Source organism: Ranitomeya variabilis, chromosome 2 (genome assembly GCF_051348905.1).
Source record: "Ranitomeya variabilis isolate aRanVar5 chromosome 2, aRanVar5.hap1, whole genome shotgun sequence".
Taxonomy (NCBI): Eukaryota; Metazoa; Chordata; class Amphibia; order Anura; family Dendrobatidae; genus Ranitomeya; species Ranitomeya variabilis.
Genome location: NC_135233.1, coordinates 465,226,141 through 465,246,210, shown reverse-complemented (window position 1 = coordinate 465,246,210; position 20,070 = coordinate 465,226,141). Strand labels below are relative to the sequence as shown.

The following is a 20,070-nucleotide window of genomic DNA, read 5'->3' as shown; positions in this document are numbered from 1 at the left end:
GGTTCTGGGGATCCATTGGCATATGGGTCCCCTGTTTTCGGAGTTTAACAGGTTTGGATCTGGCGAATTGTGGGGGGACTTTCAGCTGGGGTGGCCGAATCCCAGTGAAGTTTTCGTGAACAGTTAAACCTTTGGGTTTATCGGTGCTCCCGAGCCAGGGTTGTATCGGCTGGGAGTAATTTTGTGTTTACTTTTATGTTCACAGTTATGTTTTGGGTATTCGCCAGATTCTTTGTAGCTTCAAGGACTCCTCCTAGTGCATGAGTAATATTTTATTGTCTGTAATTGTTATTTATTTTATGTGTTAAATAAAAGGCTGCTGTGGCCAAGTTATTCCAAAAAGTATTTCTTGTCATGTGTTTTTCTGTGAGAATGGGAGAGTGGAGGGTGTATCGGAGGAGGGGAGAGGTGAACATGGTGTGTTAGGGGTAAAAGGGGTGCTCACCCGGTATACCCAGGGTCTCGACAATACCAGTGTCAAGTAGTGGCCGGAGCAAGGCCGCCCAACCCCCTCACCCAAGGCCTGGGCGGAGGCCAGCATGACAATGGGTTGGAGGTGGGTATTTTAGGGTAATTGGGAGGAGGGATTAGGGATGGGGGGTATTATAGGGTTAGTAGTGGGTGGGGCCTTTTAGTTCCCGCTCTCCTGAAGCCCTGGAGCATCCCGCCCTCCCGCCCTCTTTTTTCTTTATTTTGGGGGTTCAATTTTTTCTGGTTTGGTTGGTTACTTGCTTTGACGGGTCATTGCGGCTGGGGGGAGTCCTTGGAGTTGGTGGAAATTGGTTCTGGGGATCCATTGGCATATGGGTCCCCTGTTTTCGGAGTTTAACAGGTTTGGATCTGGCGAATTGTGGGGGGACTTTTGGCTGGGGTGGCCGAATCCCAGTGAAGTTTTCGTGAACAGTTAAACCTTTGGGTTTATCGGTGCTCCCGAGCCAGGGTTGTATCGGCTGGGAGTAATTTTGTGTTTACTTTTATGTTCACAGTTATGTTTTGGGTATTCGCCAGATTCTTTGTAGCTTCAAGGACTCCTCCTAGTGCATGAGTAATATTTTATTGTCTGTAATTGTTATTTATTTTATGTGTTAAATAAAAGGCTGCTGTGGCCAAGTTATTCCAAAAAGTATTTCTTGTCATGTGTTTTTCTGTGAGAATGGGAGAGTGGAGGGTGTATCGGAGGAGGGGAGAGGTGAACATGGTGTGTTAGGGGTAAAAGGGGTGCTCACCCGGTATACCCAGGGTCTCGACAATACCAGTGTCAAGACAAAGGGGACTTTTGGGGTCCCCTATGCTCTAGGGCCCGGCGCGATGGCAACCCCTGTACCCATGCCAGTTACACGCCTGCCTGCACACTGGTTTTTGGACATTTGTTGAATGCTGCAGTTGACATGTACTTAGGCTGCAACAGATATCCCAAATCAGTGCCTGAAAATGGATGATATCGTTTGCTTCATAACCATTTCCAAGCACCGAGGTCATAAATCTGATTCATCTTTTTCATCTCCACAGAAATTCATGAAACATCTATCAATTAAAGGCTATGTTCCCACTGAGTTTTGGAGTGGATCTGCCCCCCAAATCCTCCTTAAAAAAAACGCTTCAAAAACTCATTCTATTGATTTCTAAGGGAAATATTTTTTCATGGTCATAGGAAGAGTTTTTGAACATTTTATTTTTCCTGAAAAGGTTTTTAAAAATATCTGGTTGAAAAAAGAAAAAGTGCAAGTCTCTTCTAAAGATCTCATGCAGATGTCCGTGCAAATCGCTCCAATCTCGGACTGGCTGCTGTTCTCCAGACAAAAGCGACACGGCCTCACAGAAATATATGGAGACATCATACTCCGGTTGGGAGACCCCCGGCCACTCCTTTCATTGAGGTCCGAGAATGGAGCGATGTGTACGGACGGCTGCATGAGCCCTTAAGACTAATCCCGATGGAATCCGGTCCAGGCACTGCCATATAAAAAGGCTACAGAATGCTTCTGGGAAAAAAATATTTGAAAACTCTTGAACATCTCAAAAAATAAAAGTGTAAACATGTCTCAAGCCGTCTACACCTTCTTGGTCATAATCTCAAGGATGCAGCGACAGTCATATTAGGTCCTAAGGTGCCGGTCTCTCATAGTTGTCCCAATTGTGCTCGATGATAAAGATTGTGGCAGAACTAAGAGCGGTTTCTTCCTTCCTCACACTTTTCAGACTTCACCGGTCACCCATTTTTCCATTAATCTCTGGATCAGTGAGTAAGTCTCCTTACCCTGCTTCACAATATATATCCACTGACTGGCAGCCATAAGAAGTAAATTCTCCGAGGCTCCACTCATCCATTAGCTTTTGTTTCTGTTTCCATTTCTTTTCCCATGACGGCCAGAATTGTAAAGTCTACTTCGCTAATAGAAGTAGGGAAAAGTAACAGAAATCTGTCACCCCATTTCTGTCAGCGCGGTAATCTCAGCTAGATGGATAAAGACGGACAGATGTGAAGCCTCCGAGAGCCGAAGGATGATTCTGCAGGATAGAGAAGGCGCGAATCTGTGAGCAGAGCTGCGGAGGCGACACGTCCGGTATTCACACCGCCTCCAAACACTATGGATTGAAAATTGGGCATGTGAAAGGTTAGCTCCCAATGCAGGCAGTGAGCGTGCCCATCTAGTATTACCGGATGGAAAAGCTTACTTGCGCCTGCAGTTCTTTTTTTTTTTGCATGGCGTTGTATGGGTGATGTATTCTTGTACACATGGGAAATTCTCCAATTGTAGGCTTGAATGCAATCTGAGAATTACATTTACTGGCCAGACAGATATTTTTTGCTCTCTGGAAGTTGTGATCTTATGAGGAGATCAAGAGGAGCTCAATGAAGGTGGTCATGCACAAATGTTGGCCAAAATTTTGGCGGAACCGGCTGACCATCTAATGCCAGATCTGGAGGAAGGAAGAGAGGGGGAAAGAGATCAATCAATCCTGATCTGCCCTACGTCTCTATAGATTATTCTCTTCTTTCCATTGAGAAATATGACCTATACCCTGGAAGAATGGATCAAACATGAGGCTAGTGGGACCATTGGTTCTAAGGTTTTTTTTTTATATACTGAACCTTATTGGAGTGGTTTTTTTGTCTGTGTGTGCAATTATTTTTTACCTTTCTCTTCTACATCTCTCCAATATAGCCCTTTGGTGAATCATTGCCTTTAACGTACAGTCTACATTGAGTTGTGGTAAACTGTAGTCCAACTCCGCCCCATCTCTGATTGGCTGCTTTCTGTTTATGCACAGTGTATACAAAAAGTTGCCAATCAGGGGAGTGGGCGGGGTTATTCAGAGCTCAGCATTCAGAGAACCGCTAGATTTGCAGCAGAGAAAACAGGGATTTTATTAAAACTACAGGAAGCTACCCAGTTAGTGACACATCGCTGGAATCAGAGTCTCTGCCCGTACATCATGCTACTTTCAGATGGAGTAGCAAATACTTGGTGACAGATTCCTTTTAATTATATAAGATAATTATTTTTGACTCAAATGATTTTGTATTTGTGTAAAATATGGGAACTATTTTTGACTCCGCTGATATTGTTGTATTTGTGTAAAATATGGGGACATTGGGTGATTTTTAATATATATTGTAATTAATGTGTTTATTTTATGTTTCTTTTTTTTAATTTTTCCTTTGGTATAAATGACAGGTTGGAAGTGATTTTCACTTCTTTTTTTTAACTAATCCTCTGGATCTTTTGTCAAAGGTTGAGAGTCAGATAAACATTAAGGTTGCAGTCAGACGGCAGAATAAATCGGAACGCAATCAGACCATAACGCACGGACTGGCTGGTGGCTCTCCCGATCCATGAATGACAGCTGTATAGAAATGCACAAAGCTGTCAAGCTCAGTTCGGGAGAGCCGCCAGCCAGTCCGTACACTGCGTTCTGATCTATGTCTGATTTATATGTCCGCCTGATGACGCCCTAATAGTAGCATTCAAGATCTCACAAAATCTCTCAATTCTTGGCCCACTGCTCATCCTACAAAAGAAATTGGCCCCATTAAGGGAACTTTATAATTGAGTTCTTCTGGGTATAAAACGGTAGATCCCCATCTTTATGTAACCGATCTCTACATCAATATTGGCTGTATAAATATGATCTCAAGTCAACTGTCCGTCAAGCACTCAAGATTCCAGTTTGGTAAGAGGCAAATTAGCAACCACACCTGCCTGGGAATGACTTGCATCCTGCGGAAACAAAAGGTTGTGCACGCTGAAAGTCAAAAGACTCAGGAGACCCCTTTACGTTTTAGATCATGGACCAATCCTGCCAAAATCAGTAAGTTAGTGAAGGTTTATCTCATGTATTATGACCACCTTAAGTAATAAATATGTGTTTCACTCACCTACATGAATGTGACTGTGACATAAAAATGACCAAGACATCAGACATGACAGTGACGACTCAGGTTTCCTGGTTTATTGGCTAGACAAGGTCAAACCTCTCCATTGATACAACAAGAATGTGACATCACATCCAAGTCCAGCACATTTACAAAGTTTTATAACAAAGACACTTTATAACGGAGGGCTGTGACGTCAACCCGCTCACATGTGGACCCGACCAACAATTATAGGAACACAGACATTTCTTGGGACTGAAGTACAAAGTTGGGTATCACACACTCAGCACATTAGCCAAGACGAGTAACCAAAACATAGTCCAGTTTTTGGCATACATAACGTAAAGCGTCATGATGTGCAAGACATTTGTGAAAACGGTCACACAAATAGTAGTGCACAAAGTGATAATGGGTCTGTAGAACTTAAAAAAAGAAAAATACTAGTGAAACCAAAGAAACCTCAATCATCATGACATCTGCATAATAAAAGAATAAATAATGTAATGTAATACATAACAACATTCTACCAATTTGCCGTGGGTCAAGATTTGTAAAGTTTTCACGCATTTTTACCCTAAGACAAACATACACAAGCAAAGGATTTTTTGTGATGTAAACTATCTTCTTTTACTCTTGAGTATATAGGTTGGACTACTTAAGGTACATCACCCACCTGGAAAATTACCATTGGACCACTTTGTGTACATCACCCACTTGGAAAATTATAATTGGATCACTTAGGGTACATCGCCCCCCTGGAAAATTACCATTGGACCATTTCGTGTACATCACCACCTGAAAAATTATCATTGGACCACTTAGGGTACATCACCCACCTGGAAAATTACCATTGGATCACTTTGTGCACATCGCCCACCTGGAAAATTATCATTGGACCACTTAGGGTACATCACCCACCTGGAAAATTACCATTGGATCACTTTGTGCACATCGCCCACCTGGAAAATTATCATTGGATCACTTCGTGCACATCACCACCTGGAAAATTATCATTGGACCACTTCGTATACATCACCACCTGGAAAATTATCATTGGACCACTTAGAGTACATCAGCCACCTGGAAAATTACCATTGGACCACTTAGGGTACATCACCCACCTGGAAAATTACCATTGGACCATTTAGGGTACATCACCCACCTGGAAAATTATCAGTGACTGTGTGGTGTAGTAGAAAAACAAAGAACCATTGGGTGCTGTTGGAAAATACGAGGCCATTTTATTGAGACAACGCGCTTCAGCACCGACTGGTGCACTATAATAATATAATTCCCAGAAGTGATTCATGGTGGGTGAAAATGCCGAAGGTCACAGAAAAATTTGGTGACTTAAGGTGTTTTACTCCATAATTTTGGTGTAAAATACAATGAATCGGCCCCAATGTCAGAGTGGTGATAGCTGCTGAATTTTTTCCATCTTCGCCAGCTTGATAGAACAACTGGAACACTGTGCGCCTAAAGCTGTGGCTTCACTTTGACATTGGCTGAAATATAGGTGAAAGATCTCAGTACTTCGGCCGCAAAAACAAATCACAAAAAGCCATATTATTCCTAATTTTTCTGCCTGATAATCACGCTACTTTGACTGTCGAAATGTGACCCCATTTACTTAGATTATGTTGCGATGTAGCAGTGGCATAATGTGGCTGCACAAGGTGGTCACTAAACACCAGCCTAAAGGGGGTTTCGGGGAATTTGGTCTGTTCAGGCACATATTTGAAAAGTAAAAAAAAAAAGCCTCTTGCCTATATGGTAAGATTGAAAACTCTTTATAGACAAAACCTAGACGTATGTGAATCCCCAGGATGAAGAAGAGACATGTGCAAATAATTAAATTATAACTTGCAGTTTTTATATGAAAATAATTCAAAGAGATATCTGAAAAGCAGGGGAAAAAAACCTCAAGGGGGAAACACATATGGTGGTTAAGGATAAGCTACGATATCTGCTTATTGCTGCCGGGAAGATACTATGCAGGAGATAGGTTTATAACAGTCCTGAGACTTATCCTGAGATAATCCTATATTAGTACAAAATAATCCATTATCTCTGCAAAATATTTTCAAGGATTTGTAATTACCATTGGCATATAAAAACAACTCTAATGCATGTTTTCAGCTATACTATTCATTGTGAGCAATCAAATCCCTTGTGAACAATATTTTTATGATTGTGCTTGGAGACAATACCCCATGCTTCTATGTCATGTGATATGAGTTCTGTCCTGAGGCAGACAGTATATTTAATAAAGTGCTGCTAACGCATAGACTGACTAAATCATCTTTATATGCATAATAAAGTGCAAGTGCCATATGTATATATAATGTACATGATTTGTCCTTTTATAAAAAGAAATGTAACCATATTGCAATTGATAAATGGATCATCATTTGCGTAAATAATAAAGTGCAAGTGCAAAAAATCAAGTATAGTCGTGGTTAAAGGTCTCAAAGAAATGCACTAAACCTTAGAGTTGTTGTTTACCATAGGAGTTAATGAGGAATAGAATAGTCAAAGTCACGGTAAACCCCAACGACATTTCATATCACGCTTATTCCTCATTAACTCCTATGGTAAACAACAACTGTAAGGTTTAGAGCATTTCTTTGAGACCTTTAACCACGATTATACTTGATTTTTGCACTTGCACTTTTTTATTTATGTAAATGATGATCCATTTATGGTTACATTTCTCTTCATAGGACAAATCATGTACATTACATATACATCTGGCACTTATCTATATAAAGATGATTTTGGCAGTCTATGCATTAGCACTTTATTAAATATACTGTCTGTTGTCTGAGGACAGAACCCATATCACATAACATAGAAGCATAGGGTATTGTCTCCAAGCACAATCATAAAAATATTGTTCACAACGGATTTGATTGCTCACAATGAATAATTATTGCTGAAATCATGCATTAGAGTTGTGTTTACACGCCAACGGTAATTACAAATCCTTGAAAATACTTTGCAGACATAATGGGTTATTTTGTACTAATATAGGATTATACTGAGACCGTTTTAAACCTATTTCCTTCATAGTATCTTCCCAGCAGCAATAAGCAGATATCGTAGCTCATCCATAACCACCATATATATTTCCCTCTTGTTTTTTTCCCACTGTTTTTTAGATCTCTAAATTATAATTAAATTATTAATTAATGTTTCTATTAATTTAAATTATACAATTTATTTATTAATTTAAATTATTAATTATATTATATGAATTATTTTCAAATAAAAATATAATATAATTTAATTATTTGCATATATATCTTCCTTATCCTGTGGATTCACATATGTCCAGGTTGTGTATATATATATATTTTTTTTGGTTGAAGTGGTATGCACAAATTACATTATGGATCGGTTGATTAAATGTTGAAAATTCTGCCTGGTGACCCGGGTGCAGGTAAGTCTTCTCCATGTTCCCCCTTCAGTAGTGGGATGATTTTGCAGTTGGCTCAGAGTTGCTACTTCCTATACCTCTAAGGCCTCATTCACATGGCCATTTTTTTTGTATACAAGTGCTATCCATATTTTTTTAAGGATAGCTCTCGTATCTACTGCATAATAGCGAATGGCATCACTCACATGTTCGTGATTATTCACGATCCCGATCAAGAGGTCTTCACAAAAATGCAAAAACATGTTCGATTTTGATGTTTGAGTGTCGGATCAAAATCGGCAATGCAGGTCTATGGGATATCCAAGTGTGGTCCAATTTTCACTGGCTCTTAGATTGGAGAAACTTTTTTTATTTTTCATGCATGAGAAAGGATGACGAAACTCTTACCAAACTGATGAAACTGAGTCAGTTTTTCTTGGATATGAAAAAAAACGGACGTGTGAATTAGATTTACTCTTTAACATGCACAAAAGTTCATGGCATACACCACATTTTTTTAGTTGTTTTAGATACCTTTACGCCTTGCCTGAAATGTGAGAATAGCGGTTTGGCTTAAAATTTGGGTCAAGGGCAAGAGGTGGTAAAAAGGTAGACAAAAGTATCTAATGATGTGCCGAATTTATCATGATAAATTGGGCGCATCTAGTCTAATTTTTTGCTGTCTAAATTTAAGACAGTATTAATAAATCAGCCTCTCTATATGTTCCTAAAAAGGTGATTCCAAAAAAATCAAGCTACCTTTGGTGATCGCTGGGGATCCGACTGTTGAGAACCCAAACGATCCCAAGATCAAGGCTCTGGAACAGGATTCTACAGCAACGTGTTGAATGCAACGAAGGTGAACAGGCTCAGCCCAGTCTCCATTTATTTGTTTATGGGGCAGCCGATATAACGCTCAACTATTTCCGGCAGTTCCATAGACAATGAATGAAGCAGAGGTCGAGGATGAGCACATTTGCTCCATTCAGGACTGGGCTGCAGAGCCCTGATCTTGGGATCGTTGGCAATTAAACCTTTATTACATATATCGGAGAGCATATTTGTCAGATGTCATGATGGGGTTTTATATAAATGGAGATTTACTTGCAGCCCATGGTACTACATTTGGCAGATTTCCCTAAAGTTGCTAGTTTAGGAACACGTCCACTTCTCACCCAGCTCCCTTTTAACTAGGGTTATCATAATGCTCCAATAATAAATACCCAAATATTGAAATAACCGTAAGGTTCACAAATTCTCTTTGAGAAACATCCCAAATGAATAAAAATTGTTTCTCTAAAGTATATAAAACAAGACATTTAATTTGTCAAAGGGGCATCTAAGTTCACACGGGCGACTATGGATTTCCAGTGTGTATGTGCCGGAAGTGGTAAGAGATAGCGACGGAGCACTCGGAGGAATTTATCTGGCGCTACATTTTGTCAGTCAGTCCAAGTCTTAATCAAAGGACTCGTATCTGTTGCCCCGAGGCTTTCGAGCTTTGCTTGCTGAGCCAAACGAGTCTGGAGAGATACTGTGCAAAGTGGGTTACGGAGAAAGATTAACGCTTGCCATTTTCTAATGCTGTTAATGTCCTCCAGACTCTTTTTTAGACTATATATTTCTATCCAACTTAGGTTTTAGCATGCACACAAAGCACCAAAGACTATAACAAAAGGCACAGCAAAAAAAGTGAAGGATTAGGCCTCTCTGAGGATTAATCATTTCCAATATAATACAACTTACACAGAATTAGTGTGAGCACCCGGCTCCTCCGGAGCATGAAAGGGACAGAATTTACTGTAACCGCTATCCTTTCTTCATGGGTTCTTCTGACATATCAGAAACAAGGCCCCCTGCTGATTCCAGAAAATCCAGGTCACACAATAAACTGTGTCTTATTTATTGAGGATAAACCCTAAGACCGGGAATACAGATGCACAATGTATAACTCCTAAAATAAGGGTGCACTGACTTGTGACAAATATGATCCCAGCCATGGAGCAAAAGCTTAACGTGGTGAAGAAGATTCTGGAGCGACCAGGTTCTTCTGAGAGTCTAGATTCAGTTGTCTAGAATTTTTCTGAGCCCTCCAGCTGATAACATAGGGAAAGGTGGATGTAACCCATTCTTATGATGAAGAAGTGAACTTAGGAACCAGATAAAGAGTGTCATGACATCAATACGAGTGACCAGGGTCGACATCAGCACTTGGCAAAACTGGGATCCACTGCACCACATCAAGACCATTACTACCCTGCCTGCAGGAACGGACTGGGGCTGAAATTCAGCCCTGGCATTTGAAATCACACAGGCCCATGTTTTCTCTGTCCCCAAGCACCAGATGGGGATATATTACTAATAATACCGTGGATGGAGGAAAGCAAGATTTTCTACAACACCAATATTTCTAATGATATCTGTGGCTGCTGGGGTAAGTGACGGAGTCAGCAACTTTGTCCTCCATCACAACTCTTAACAGTATGGGTATCTTGAGAACACCGATTCTGCTAACAATGTAGCAGACAATGCAGCCCATGACCAGACAGGCCCTTCTGGCATTTGCCCGAATTGCCAGATGGACAGTCCGGCCCTGGCTGCCTGTAGCATAATCCCTCAACAGGTATTGGCAGCCAGTATGCAAAATGTTGCAGTTTTTCCCCTCTCCCCATGAATTAGCGCACTCACTGCTATGCCTAAGCAGGGGCCTAAAGCCTACCTAACAATCAGGAAGACTTCTCCTTTACATGTTGAGACATCAATTTTCACTGGTACTCTGGTCCCCTACTTCAATCTTTCGTGGCACAGCCAACACCAAAGGACAACCAATACGATGGTGAGAGCATAGGACACGCCACATGGGTCTTACAAAGAGGGGACAGGCACAGGTATTACGTCAGTACCTATACCTCAGATTACAATGGGGGACATATGAGTTCAGTGCCAAAGTGCCCACAGAGACCAGGAGCTGCCCCTGGTTTTGATATGGTGGTTACATTGATGGCACCTGTAAAGGATTACTGATCACAGCACTTGCAGAATGAATATATTGAGCCTTAGCTCTGGTGTATTTAATTAGATTTGTGATTAGATATTACATAATTATTTCTAATCGCCATTTTTTAAATATTTGCTAAACAGGATGGGGGTTAGTTGGTACCATCTTAATCATAGTGTTTCGAACGCTATCCCAAATATAGAGCGGATAGAGGATAGCATTCAAAACGCATAGCTTTTCCTTTCTCTCCTCCATGCTGTTTTTCAAATAAATTTTAAAATATTCAAATAAAGTGGAATCTTTACCCAGAAGCTGGAACAATCCTTTTTTTTTTTTGCAGGGCTCATTAAGCCAGAATAGAAAGCCACTCCTTAACGTCGGCCATACAAATTAGATGGCTGCCGGCTAAACAATGCTCCGACCTACAGCCATCTCAGCCGACTCTCCGAAACACATGAGCGCTCCTTTCCCAAGCTCATGTGTTCTCTATGAGAAAGCTGCAGACTAAAATGGCAAAGGCGAAAGGCGGCGGCTTATCTCTGGAAGAACAATGCGATCACCGATCCGAAATCGGACACGCCCAATCGACATCACTCCAGATGATTAGTTGGCCGGTGCCCGCATAAACATTAAACAGTCGTCCAACCCTGGCGATATCTGTGGGGGGGGCTTAAGAGTCATTCATGTTAATGCTTGTGTTGAAGTTATCAATTGCTCCAAAATTAGTTACTTTGACACATGTAATACTGGGCAGCATGGTGGCACAGTGGTTAGCACTGTATGGTGGCTCAGTGGTCCTGGTTTCAAATCCCACCAAGGACAACATCTGCAAGTAGTTTGTATGTTCTCCCCATGTTTCCGTGGGTTTCCTCCGGGTTCTCCGGTTTCCTCCCACACTCCAAAGACATACTGATAGGGAATCTAGATTGTGAGCCCCAATGGGGACAGTGATGACAATGGTGATATACAAGCAAGCAAATAAATATTACATTTCTAGCTTGACAATGCTTTCCTCTGCAAAATCATTGGAGGACAAACTTTTCACTGTAGAATACTATCTTTGATGGAAAACATTCAATGGGATTGTATAAATAGTACAGAATGTTACAAAATAGAGAAATACATTACTGCCCCCATTGGTCCCAACCGGTACTGCAGTGATGTGATCTCGATCATCACTCAGATGACCACTGCAGCCAATTACCAACCTTCGTTGTGCACATGACAATGCAACCGCCATGACAATGAGTAGCACTAAAGCAGTGTTACACACCTGGCGGTCGATCGCCAACAGTCCTGTACAGCTGCATCATGTGAAGGACCCCTCAAAGAGGATTAAAAGAAATAAAAATATATATATATATATAAAAAACATACAATAAAGAAAACCGGTCGGCATCATCCCCAGCACTATTACAGTGCCCATTATTCATGTGATACCCCCTTTCTAAGGGAAGATTATTTCATTTTTCCAATTGGGGTGGGCTGATGATTAGGTAGTTTCTGGACAGTTTTAGGAATACACAAAGTAAATATACATTCAATTGTTAGAGTTTTCCAAAGAGATCTATTGCACAGATGAGCTGTGTAGCCCCTACTCCACCGAGGGGTAATCACATGTGACACATATACCGTAGTGTAGCACCACAAAGATCAACAGTTAGACCGCACTCGCCACTGATTCTAGACGTCTCGAAGAGTGGACTTTTATTCTACACTCACATCCTGGAAATCAAGCACAATACCCTTGAGAAATGACGCACCCTACACAGCACCATTAAACATGTCACATACGTGTTGTATGTACATCGTAACGTACCAAACACACATACACATTGTTTATAAAGGATATACAGTGAATTTACGTGCAAAGAACTCACGGAGGACAATCATATTGACACAGTGGAAAATATTCCCGCAATGTTTTCATCGCCTCCTAATACTTCCTTCCATCGCCAATTCTGCTGCCCAATCATACAGTAGGTTATCACCCTTTAGTCTATCTCCATACAGTTTAGTGCAAATTTAGATATTCCCATATTGCAATAGAAATTTATATATATTTTTTTTATGTCAAAGTTTTGACATTCCTATGATTACTGCCCATATGACAATTTTTCAACAGAAAACCAAACATTTTTATAGGGAATGTGTCTTCAGAAAATGACCTACTGCCTAAATCATTTTTTTTTAATTGAAAATGTATTTTTTTTTATAATTTCTGGATTATTTTATTTGTATTTTTCGTATCACGATCTATATTAAAATAAAAAAATCTTGCAGGTGTGACGCTAGAGGCTGGAGCTATTCAAGACTCATACTTTGCACATATACATTAGCAGCAATAGACTGACTCCGCCCCTATCTACTGCATTGAAGCATCTAATGCGCTTGTGCAAAGTTCAGTGTGAAGACATGGCGAGCTGTGTTATCAGCTACTGTATATAGAGAAATTTTATCTGCCATTGTAATTCTGTCTGCATCGATAATGAGACTTTTGAAAAGTCCTTTGTCATGAACAAAAAGTATGAGTCTCAAATAACCCTAGTGGCCAGTGTGAAAATTGCAAATTTCCAATTATTATTATTATTATTTATTTATTTATTTATTTTAAAAAAGGAAGTTATCATCTAGGAAAATGCTATTTACATGCAGATATGTGGTTAATTGTAGGTAAATAGCGCTACAATGCTGTCCTAATTAGGGAGACACCGACACTTTGATTGACAGCTCAATGTGTAGCGCATCTGAGCAAAAAGAGCTACTAATTGAAGTGATTGAGTAAAGTGAAAGGCGCTGTGATAAGTGATTGTAGCTGGGGGCATGCATGCCTCTATCACTGAAAGCCGGCGGCTCCCAGGAGGAAATAATTTTATTTTCTCCAGCGGCCGCACAACATTATAACACTATTTTCCTGCAGGAGAAAACAGTCTTTAATGGTGCATTTCAGCAAAATAACATTTCGCTCTCCTATAGACCTTTATTAGACGGATTGCCCTATAGAGGGTAAAGAGAGTACGGATCAAGCGTTCTGTGAGACAGGCATGCTCGGACTCTTGGTTCCCTTCCTGTGCACCCACTGATACAGAGTGATGTGCATCCCTTACACCGCTATTTTCCTACAGATTACTGCAATTGAGTAGCAGTTTCCAAGGGTCCCTTTAATATAGATTGTGATATGAAAAAAAAATGGCAAAAATGTTTTAAAAAATACATTTAACACAAAAACTTGATTTAAACAATAGGTTCTCAAACAATAGCTACTGTATCCTGAGATTGTTTGGACACTCCTAATTTAACTTCCATAATCAGTTATTTCATTTCAAAGGGTCCTTTAACATGGGCAGATGTTCTACCCGAAATGAGCGCCCATACAGCAAGTTGACACAGCGCAAAGCGTATGGGCACGAACAGTCGTAACAATAGTATTGATCGTTTGCCCCATCACGTCGGGATCAGCCAACAAACAAACTAGTTTGTCAGCAGATCGCAGAGTTTAGACAGTTCAAATCGAGATAGTTCCCCATGAATGTCCATTCTGACGATCATCAGCCCATGTAAAAGGGTTTTAAATAAGTTGCCTGTTAATAGAGTCATTGACTCTTCAGAAGGTTGTAGGAACCTGGACGCAAAATCGTAATTCCTCGTTATTTAGTCTAACATTACTCTGATTCCATGGCGCTTCCTTACAAAGGAAGACCCCATTTTGTCCAGAGTAGACAATGGAAGCCCTGGATGTGGTCTTTATTTTTTTTTTTTTTTGTTCAATTTGTGTCAATTCGATAGCCAAGAAACAGAAAACACGAACACTTTGCTGTCTTTTGAGAGTCATCTCTTCGTCAACTGCTCCTGGCAGTGGAATAACATTTCTAGATGTGGCAGTATATATTCCGATGAGAGAGTTTTTATTTATTGTCTCACACAGTCAGAACAATTCCAGAAACAGTAATAGTTGCCAGTCCGTCCACAAAATAACAGTGCTCTCCAAAATTGTGTTGGTTGTGGACATGGCAGAACAATTACAAGTTGTTTTTACCCTCGGAGGTTCAATTGACAAAATTGCCCTAGTGTTGAGATGGTGAAACCTGGGAAGACAACATAGTGAAGAGCCATGATATGTTGCTGAAGGCTAATATAAGTTATTTGTCATCTCACTTGTGCAATTTATTCTTGAGATGTGTGAGAAGTTAAAAAGCTGTATAGAAATTGACCAAAAAGAGATCCAGGGAAGACAAACCTCAAAGAAGGACGAAGAGTCTTTAAAAACCAGGTATGTGGCAATAGGCTTCCAGTGATGCCAGTAAGATGTAGACCAACCACAACCCAACAAATATCAGAGAAGTCAGGATTTTGGGCAGCCGTGGACCCCCAAGTTCTCCTCCTACTGGTGGCCGTCTTCGATAGAGGAGAGCACAGAGGCAGACTATAGAAAGACCGGTGAATAAGGTGACAGAAAATGCAAGGCTACCGGGGGCCACATGGAAAGTTTTGCCCTTTCCGGCCCAAAATATAGAAGCAATGCTCCACGCAACACCTAAGCCCAAGAACACATTGACTGCATTGCTACCTGTCACATTACCAATGGAGGCATCGGCATGAGGGTCTTGGACTGCTGCCACTTTACTTGCAAATGTGTCTAAAGAAAAAAATAAATAAAATAAATACATGAATGCACTATGCGGAAACCCTGATAAAGTTTACATGCACGTTAATTTGATTAGCGTCTTTCTAATTATTTATCTATACGTAAAGAAGTTTTCCAAGTTATAAAATATTTGTCAATATTAACAACATTTATCATAATTGAATAAATGCAAAGTAGTCTATTAACAAAGACATAGGTCCATATTTATTATCTAGGTTGGTACTCATGTGTTGCTGTATGGGGTGCAGAGGTAGCAGTTGAATACAATGGGGTGCAGAGGTAGCAGTTGAATACAGCTCTCATACTTGAAGTGGCGCTTTATCCACTGACTTCAGTATTATAAAAGCTCCTATACACATTAGCTTGGCCAGCAGCCTAATGTGTAAGGGGGCTACCTGACAGATGATGTTGGGAGAAGCATTGGAATATTGGAATTCCAAGAACTGATTTTATTCCTTTTATTCTGCATGCAAATAAGCCTCTGCCAGAGGGGTATGGCAGCAGCTTTCTGTGTTGGGAATGGCTGTGTATGGGGGAGTTAAGAGAGATAGCTGTTGGCCAAATGATCATTCAATCAACGGCTATTTAATTTGTATGGAGGCCTTAAAGGGGTTATCCAGCCTTCAGCTATAAGGTTGCAGTCTCTGTGGCTGCAGACTTGGGAATCCTCACATTGAGCGGACAGTGTGCTGTAAAGATTCTCCATTGCAGGCGCTGGGAGCAGGCGGTCATGTGACTTCAAGAATGCAATTTTCATACTTCTGGCCACATTCCGACTAGACATGTCCGACCTCGCTCAATTCACTTGCTTAGACTGAGGCCATTCACGTCTAGTTGGCATGTGAAAGAATGCATGCAAATCTCATACTTGTAGTCATGCAACCGCCGGCACCAGAGGTTCCTGACAGCGCTCAATGATGATTCACAATTCTGCAGGCACATAGAGTGACTGCAGACTTGTGACCACAAGGCCAGACAAGCCCTTTAAGTGGGACATGATAGGTGGGGACCCTGTTATATATTTTGTTGTGGAACTTGAAGTTTCCAGTAAGTTTCGCTGGTGAGACTGGATACATTCAAGGAATATTTTACAAAGCCTTCAAGGCCTTCAAGAAAAAGGTCCATTATCCCGAACAAGATTTGAATAGAGTAAGTTTCAGTCAGTCTATATTAGTTATTAGTCATTAGATAATTGAAAATGTTTCTCATGTTCGCAAAATCTGCTCACAAATGAATGAAAAAATCCTATCGCCTAATATAGGATGAAACTCACTCTATTCAAATCTTGTCCGATACGATGAAGAGAGCAGAAAACGCAAACATTTTCATGCTATATTAATTCCAACCAGAGATCTGAGTGTTCGTTCGATATGATTTTTTCATTCATTTGATAGCAAAAATTAAATTACATTCTGAAAATTGGAACAAGTAAGTATTTGGGCATGGCCATGTTGTAGGAGCTTCCGTTGCAAATTTTATAGTGTCCAGCATTTTATTACTGTCTGGTAAAATGCTAGACCTCACAATGACGTAAACCAATGGAACTCAATATAGTCAATGGGGTCCATCGGGATTTTGACATGTGAGTGCTGCGGTACTGTCATTATCACTGGATTTATGTTCTTATACCAGAACTGAGATACGGAAATATTAGCGGTGAAGTGAACAGAGCCAATGCTGTCTGCCAAACCTATGACCATGTTGGAGCAGCAACAAAGGAGACAAATGTCTCATTGTTCAAATTAATTGTAGCTTTTTGATGATGTGCAAATTTGACCACAAATATAATGTTATACAATATATATTCATTCATATTATGACTATAAATGGCATCCCACCCCTCCCCCCAAAAAAACCCCAATATAACCTACTTTACAGAGCAGTCCATACCTGGTACAGATGTACCCAAGGCTACAAAGACCACAGCAGTGACGGAGTCTTTGAGGCCAACTGTGCAGCCAAAGTGTGCAGCCAGGTCACCAGTGACAGCAGTGAGGATTCCAATGATGCAGATGGAGACCAGAAAGCAGGCCCAGCCGCCCCAGTATTCAGTGGGGGGCACAAAGGCAAAGAGCACCTTCCAGAAGACGGTCAGGAAATGCATGATGTAGTCACAGCAACTGGGTAGCCCTTCCTCACTGCTCTCCTCATCATCATCATCTCCTGCCCAGGATGGAACATGCAGAAAGGGTTTGGGGGGGAAGGTTGGGAGAAGAGGGCAGCGCCAAAGCAAGGAATAGAGGCAAAATGAGCAAAAAGATTTATGAACAGATTGGATAAAGAAAAAGGGGGTAGTGATAGAAGATAGAATGATAATAGGAGGAATATCAGGTTGAAGAATGGATAAAAAACGAAAAATTGTGGGATATGGTAGCATGCCAGCAGAGAGGGCACGTGGGGAGAGGGGGAAGCAGTGTTAGTGGTGTGGAGAAATGTGCAAAAGCAATTCTGCATGTAAATTATGTGTGCAAAAAGTCGTGAGCATTTTGGGGTTAGTGTGCGATATATATAACTATAAGTGTGCAACAGTGCTGGCGTAAGCATGAGACTAAATGTAAAGCCTTACTGTGTTTTGGGAAAGCTATGGACATTGGAAATGACTGTGCGGAGAGTGATCATGTGCGGGATGTGACCATCTCACCTGCGCTGACCGTGACTGCGCTCACAAACTGCTCCCTCCAACTGCTGCTCCCGACCACCAAAGCCAAGTTTGCTTTCTTGATCAGCTTGTCCACAGTGCTCTATATATAAAACGAAAAGAGGACGGGGTTGACGAAGCACTGGCTGTAAGTATGAAGATGTTGACACCGCAGGAAAGGAAATGATAAGAAAAGAACATGCTGAGAAAATTGAGGCAGATTGAAGAACATGGGGAGAAGGGATAACATAAGATTAGGTTGAAGGCACTGAAAAATATAAGACGAGTACTGAACGGAGACTTGGGTCATGCTCGAAGAGTGAGGGAGGGTTGAAGAAATTGAGTGATAAATGACTGGATGTGCACATTTACAAATGTTACAGCATTTTTATCATGGGAACGTATCCTAATCACTGAACAACATACATTGACTGTTACCTTATAGTACTGAATTTTCAAGTAAAGATTTGAACTGATCTGTGTAGAGGAGATGCTGAATAAATCTATATGGCTTAAACAACACCTGTCACTAGTTCAAAAGTGGCCAGTGTTTCCTTTTATTTTTGTTCCCTTGAGTATTTCATTTTTTGTATTTTTCTAAGCGGCCATACGGCCTCAGATATATGGGCCTTTTCATTTGGTGCTAATTTTTATAGTCTTTACAAAGGGGAGTGGCTCACAGGATCCTCAGGGGCGTGTCTTTACATTGCCCTGTGTTAAAAACAAATGATCAACACCCCCTTGTAAAGAGATTAACAAGAAAGCCACAAAGAATTTACCTGCCCAGATCACAAGAACTCATGCACTAATAAGATGCAGCAAGTCCTCTTTGATAAAGGTGGAGGCAACACAGGCGCAAACTTCTGATGAGACAACCACTCGCAGCCTACCAATTCATGGAGTCGGTGATTGCTTAGTATTGAAACTGCACACAAATAAGGCTTGTATAGGGCACCAGTCACACAGATGTAATGTACAGTGTCTGGCTTACAGCCTATTAGTGATGCCCATACTATTAGAGTAGGTGGGCTGCCTAGCACTATATGAATGCAACCAGAAAAGACACCCAAGTTTACAAGTGTGAAAAATATTGGAGGTATAAGTTATGTCAATCATTTGTATCCTATTTGGCCTGGGATTATAAAACACCCTTCCTTTGTGCAGCAGAAACAGAAAACCTGGATCAGCCGGTCATCCAGCATTCTCAAAGCCTCAAGGAGAAAGCTGGCACCTAGTTCAGCAAGTGGTCAAGGTTCAAAAGAATGTGATTGACAGATCTCACACCTTGAGCCAGCTAAGCTCAGGACAAAGGTTTGCTTGCAATATAGATTCATGCTGAATCGAAGCTGCCAAAGAAACCTTCTAAAACATTCTAGAAACATAATTCCATTAGGAGCTATGGAGATATTATACGTCCTAGCTGTACAATGTGTATATTTCCGAGATCCCCAGAACATGGCGAACACATTTCAGGGTCTCGATCCAATCTAGTACCACAGGGTGGGGCAGGGCCGGACTGGCCATAGGGCACTTCTGGCAAATGCCAGAACGGCCAGTCCCTCTAATGGGCCGCTCGATCACCTCCACTCCCTCTTCAGCGTGCATGTCGGGCAGGCGCAGCATTAGCTGGCCTGCACACGCAATCACGGCGCTGCACTGATGAAACCAGCAGGACCAGTAAGGGGCGGCACTGTGCTGTTCTGTGCTGCCCCTTGGCTCTGCTGATTTCAATTCTGCAGTGCGATCATGCACACAAGCAGGGGGCGCTGTGCAGGTCTGCCCCGTGCAGAAGTTTTAGGCCTCCTGGCACTGTACTGTGCCATAAAGTTGTACAAGTGCCGGCCCGGACATCCCAGGATTGCAGACACACCACATGATGGAGGGTGGACGTCACCTGCGAGCCGGCCGGGCTGAGAGGAGTTTCAGTGATGAGGTCAGCAGAGCAGGGGCCGGGGCAGGAGGTCTCTGACAGAATCGGATCTTGTCTGGCCGT

The 20,070-nt window shown here is 41.3% G+C and overlaps 1 protein-coding gene and 1 long non-coding RNA gene across 7 annotated transcripts in view; both read right to left on the bottom strand.

Moving 5' to 3' along the window:
- Nucleotides 1–4,427: 4,427 nt before the first annotated feature.
- LOC143806745 (uncharacterized) lies at nt 4,428–6,334 on the bottom strand. The gene is made up of 2 exons (XR_013221555.1): nt 5,459–6,334; nt 4,428–5,417 (listed from the first exon to the last, which is right to left on the bottom strand). It is a non-coding gene; the product is annotated as an uncharacterized LOC143806745 (long non-coding RNA).
- A 7,075-nt stretch (nt 6,335–13,409) lies between these two features.
- LOC143806742 (sodium/calcium exchanger 1-like) overlaps nt 13,410–20,070 on the bottom strand; it is a 141,498-nt gene continuing 134,837 nt past the window's right edge. For 4 of the 6 annotated variants that reach the window (XM_077287587.1, XM_077287584.1, XM_077287583.1 and 1 more), the window contains 3 exons: nt 18,081–18,180; nt 17,330–17,602; nt 13,410–15,430 (listed from right to left, as the gene is read on the bottom strand). In XM_077287587.1, coding sequence (XP_077143702.1) covers nt 15,054–15,430; nt 17,330–17,602; nt 18,081–18,180 — 750 coding nt within the window. In that variant the 3' untranslated portion in view covers nt 13,410–15,053. The remainder of the gene's footprint in view (nt 15,431–17,329; nt 17,603–18,080; nt 18,181–20,070) is intronic. The other 2 variants (XM_077287586.1, XM_077287585.1) reach the window with 1 other exon arrangement.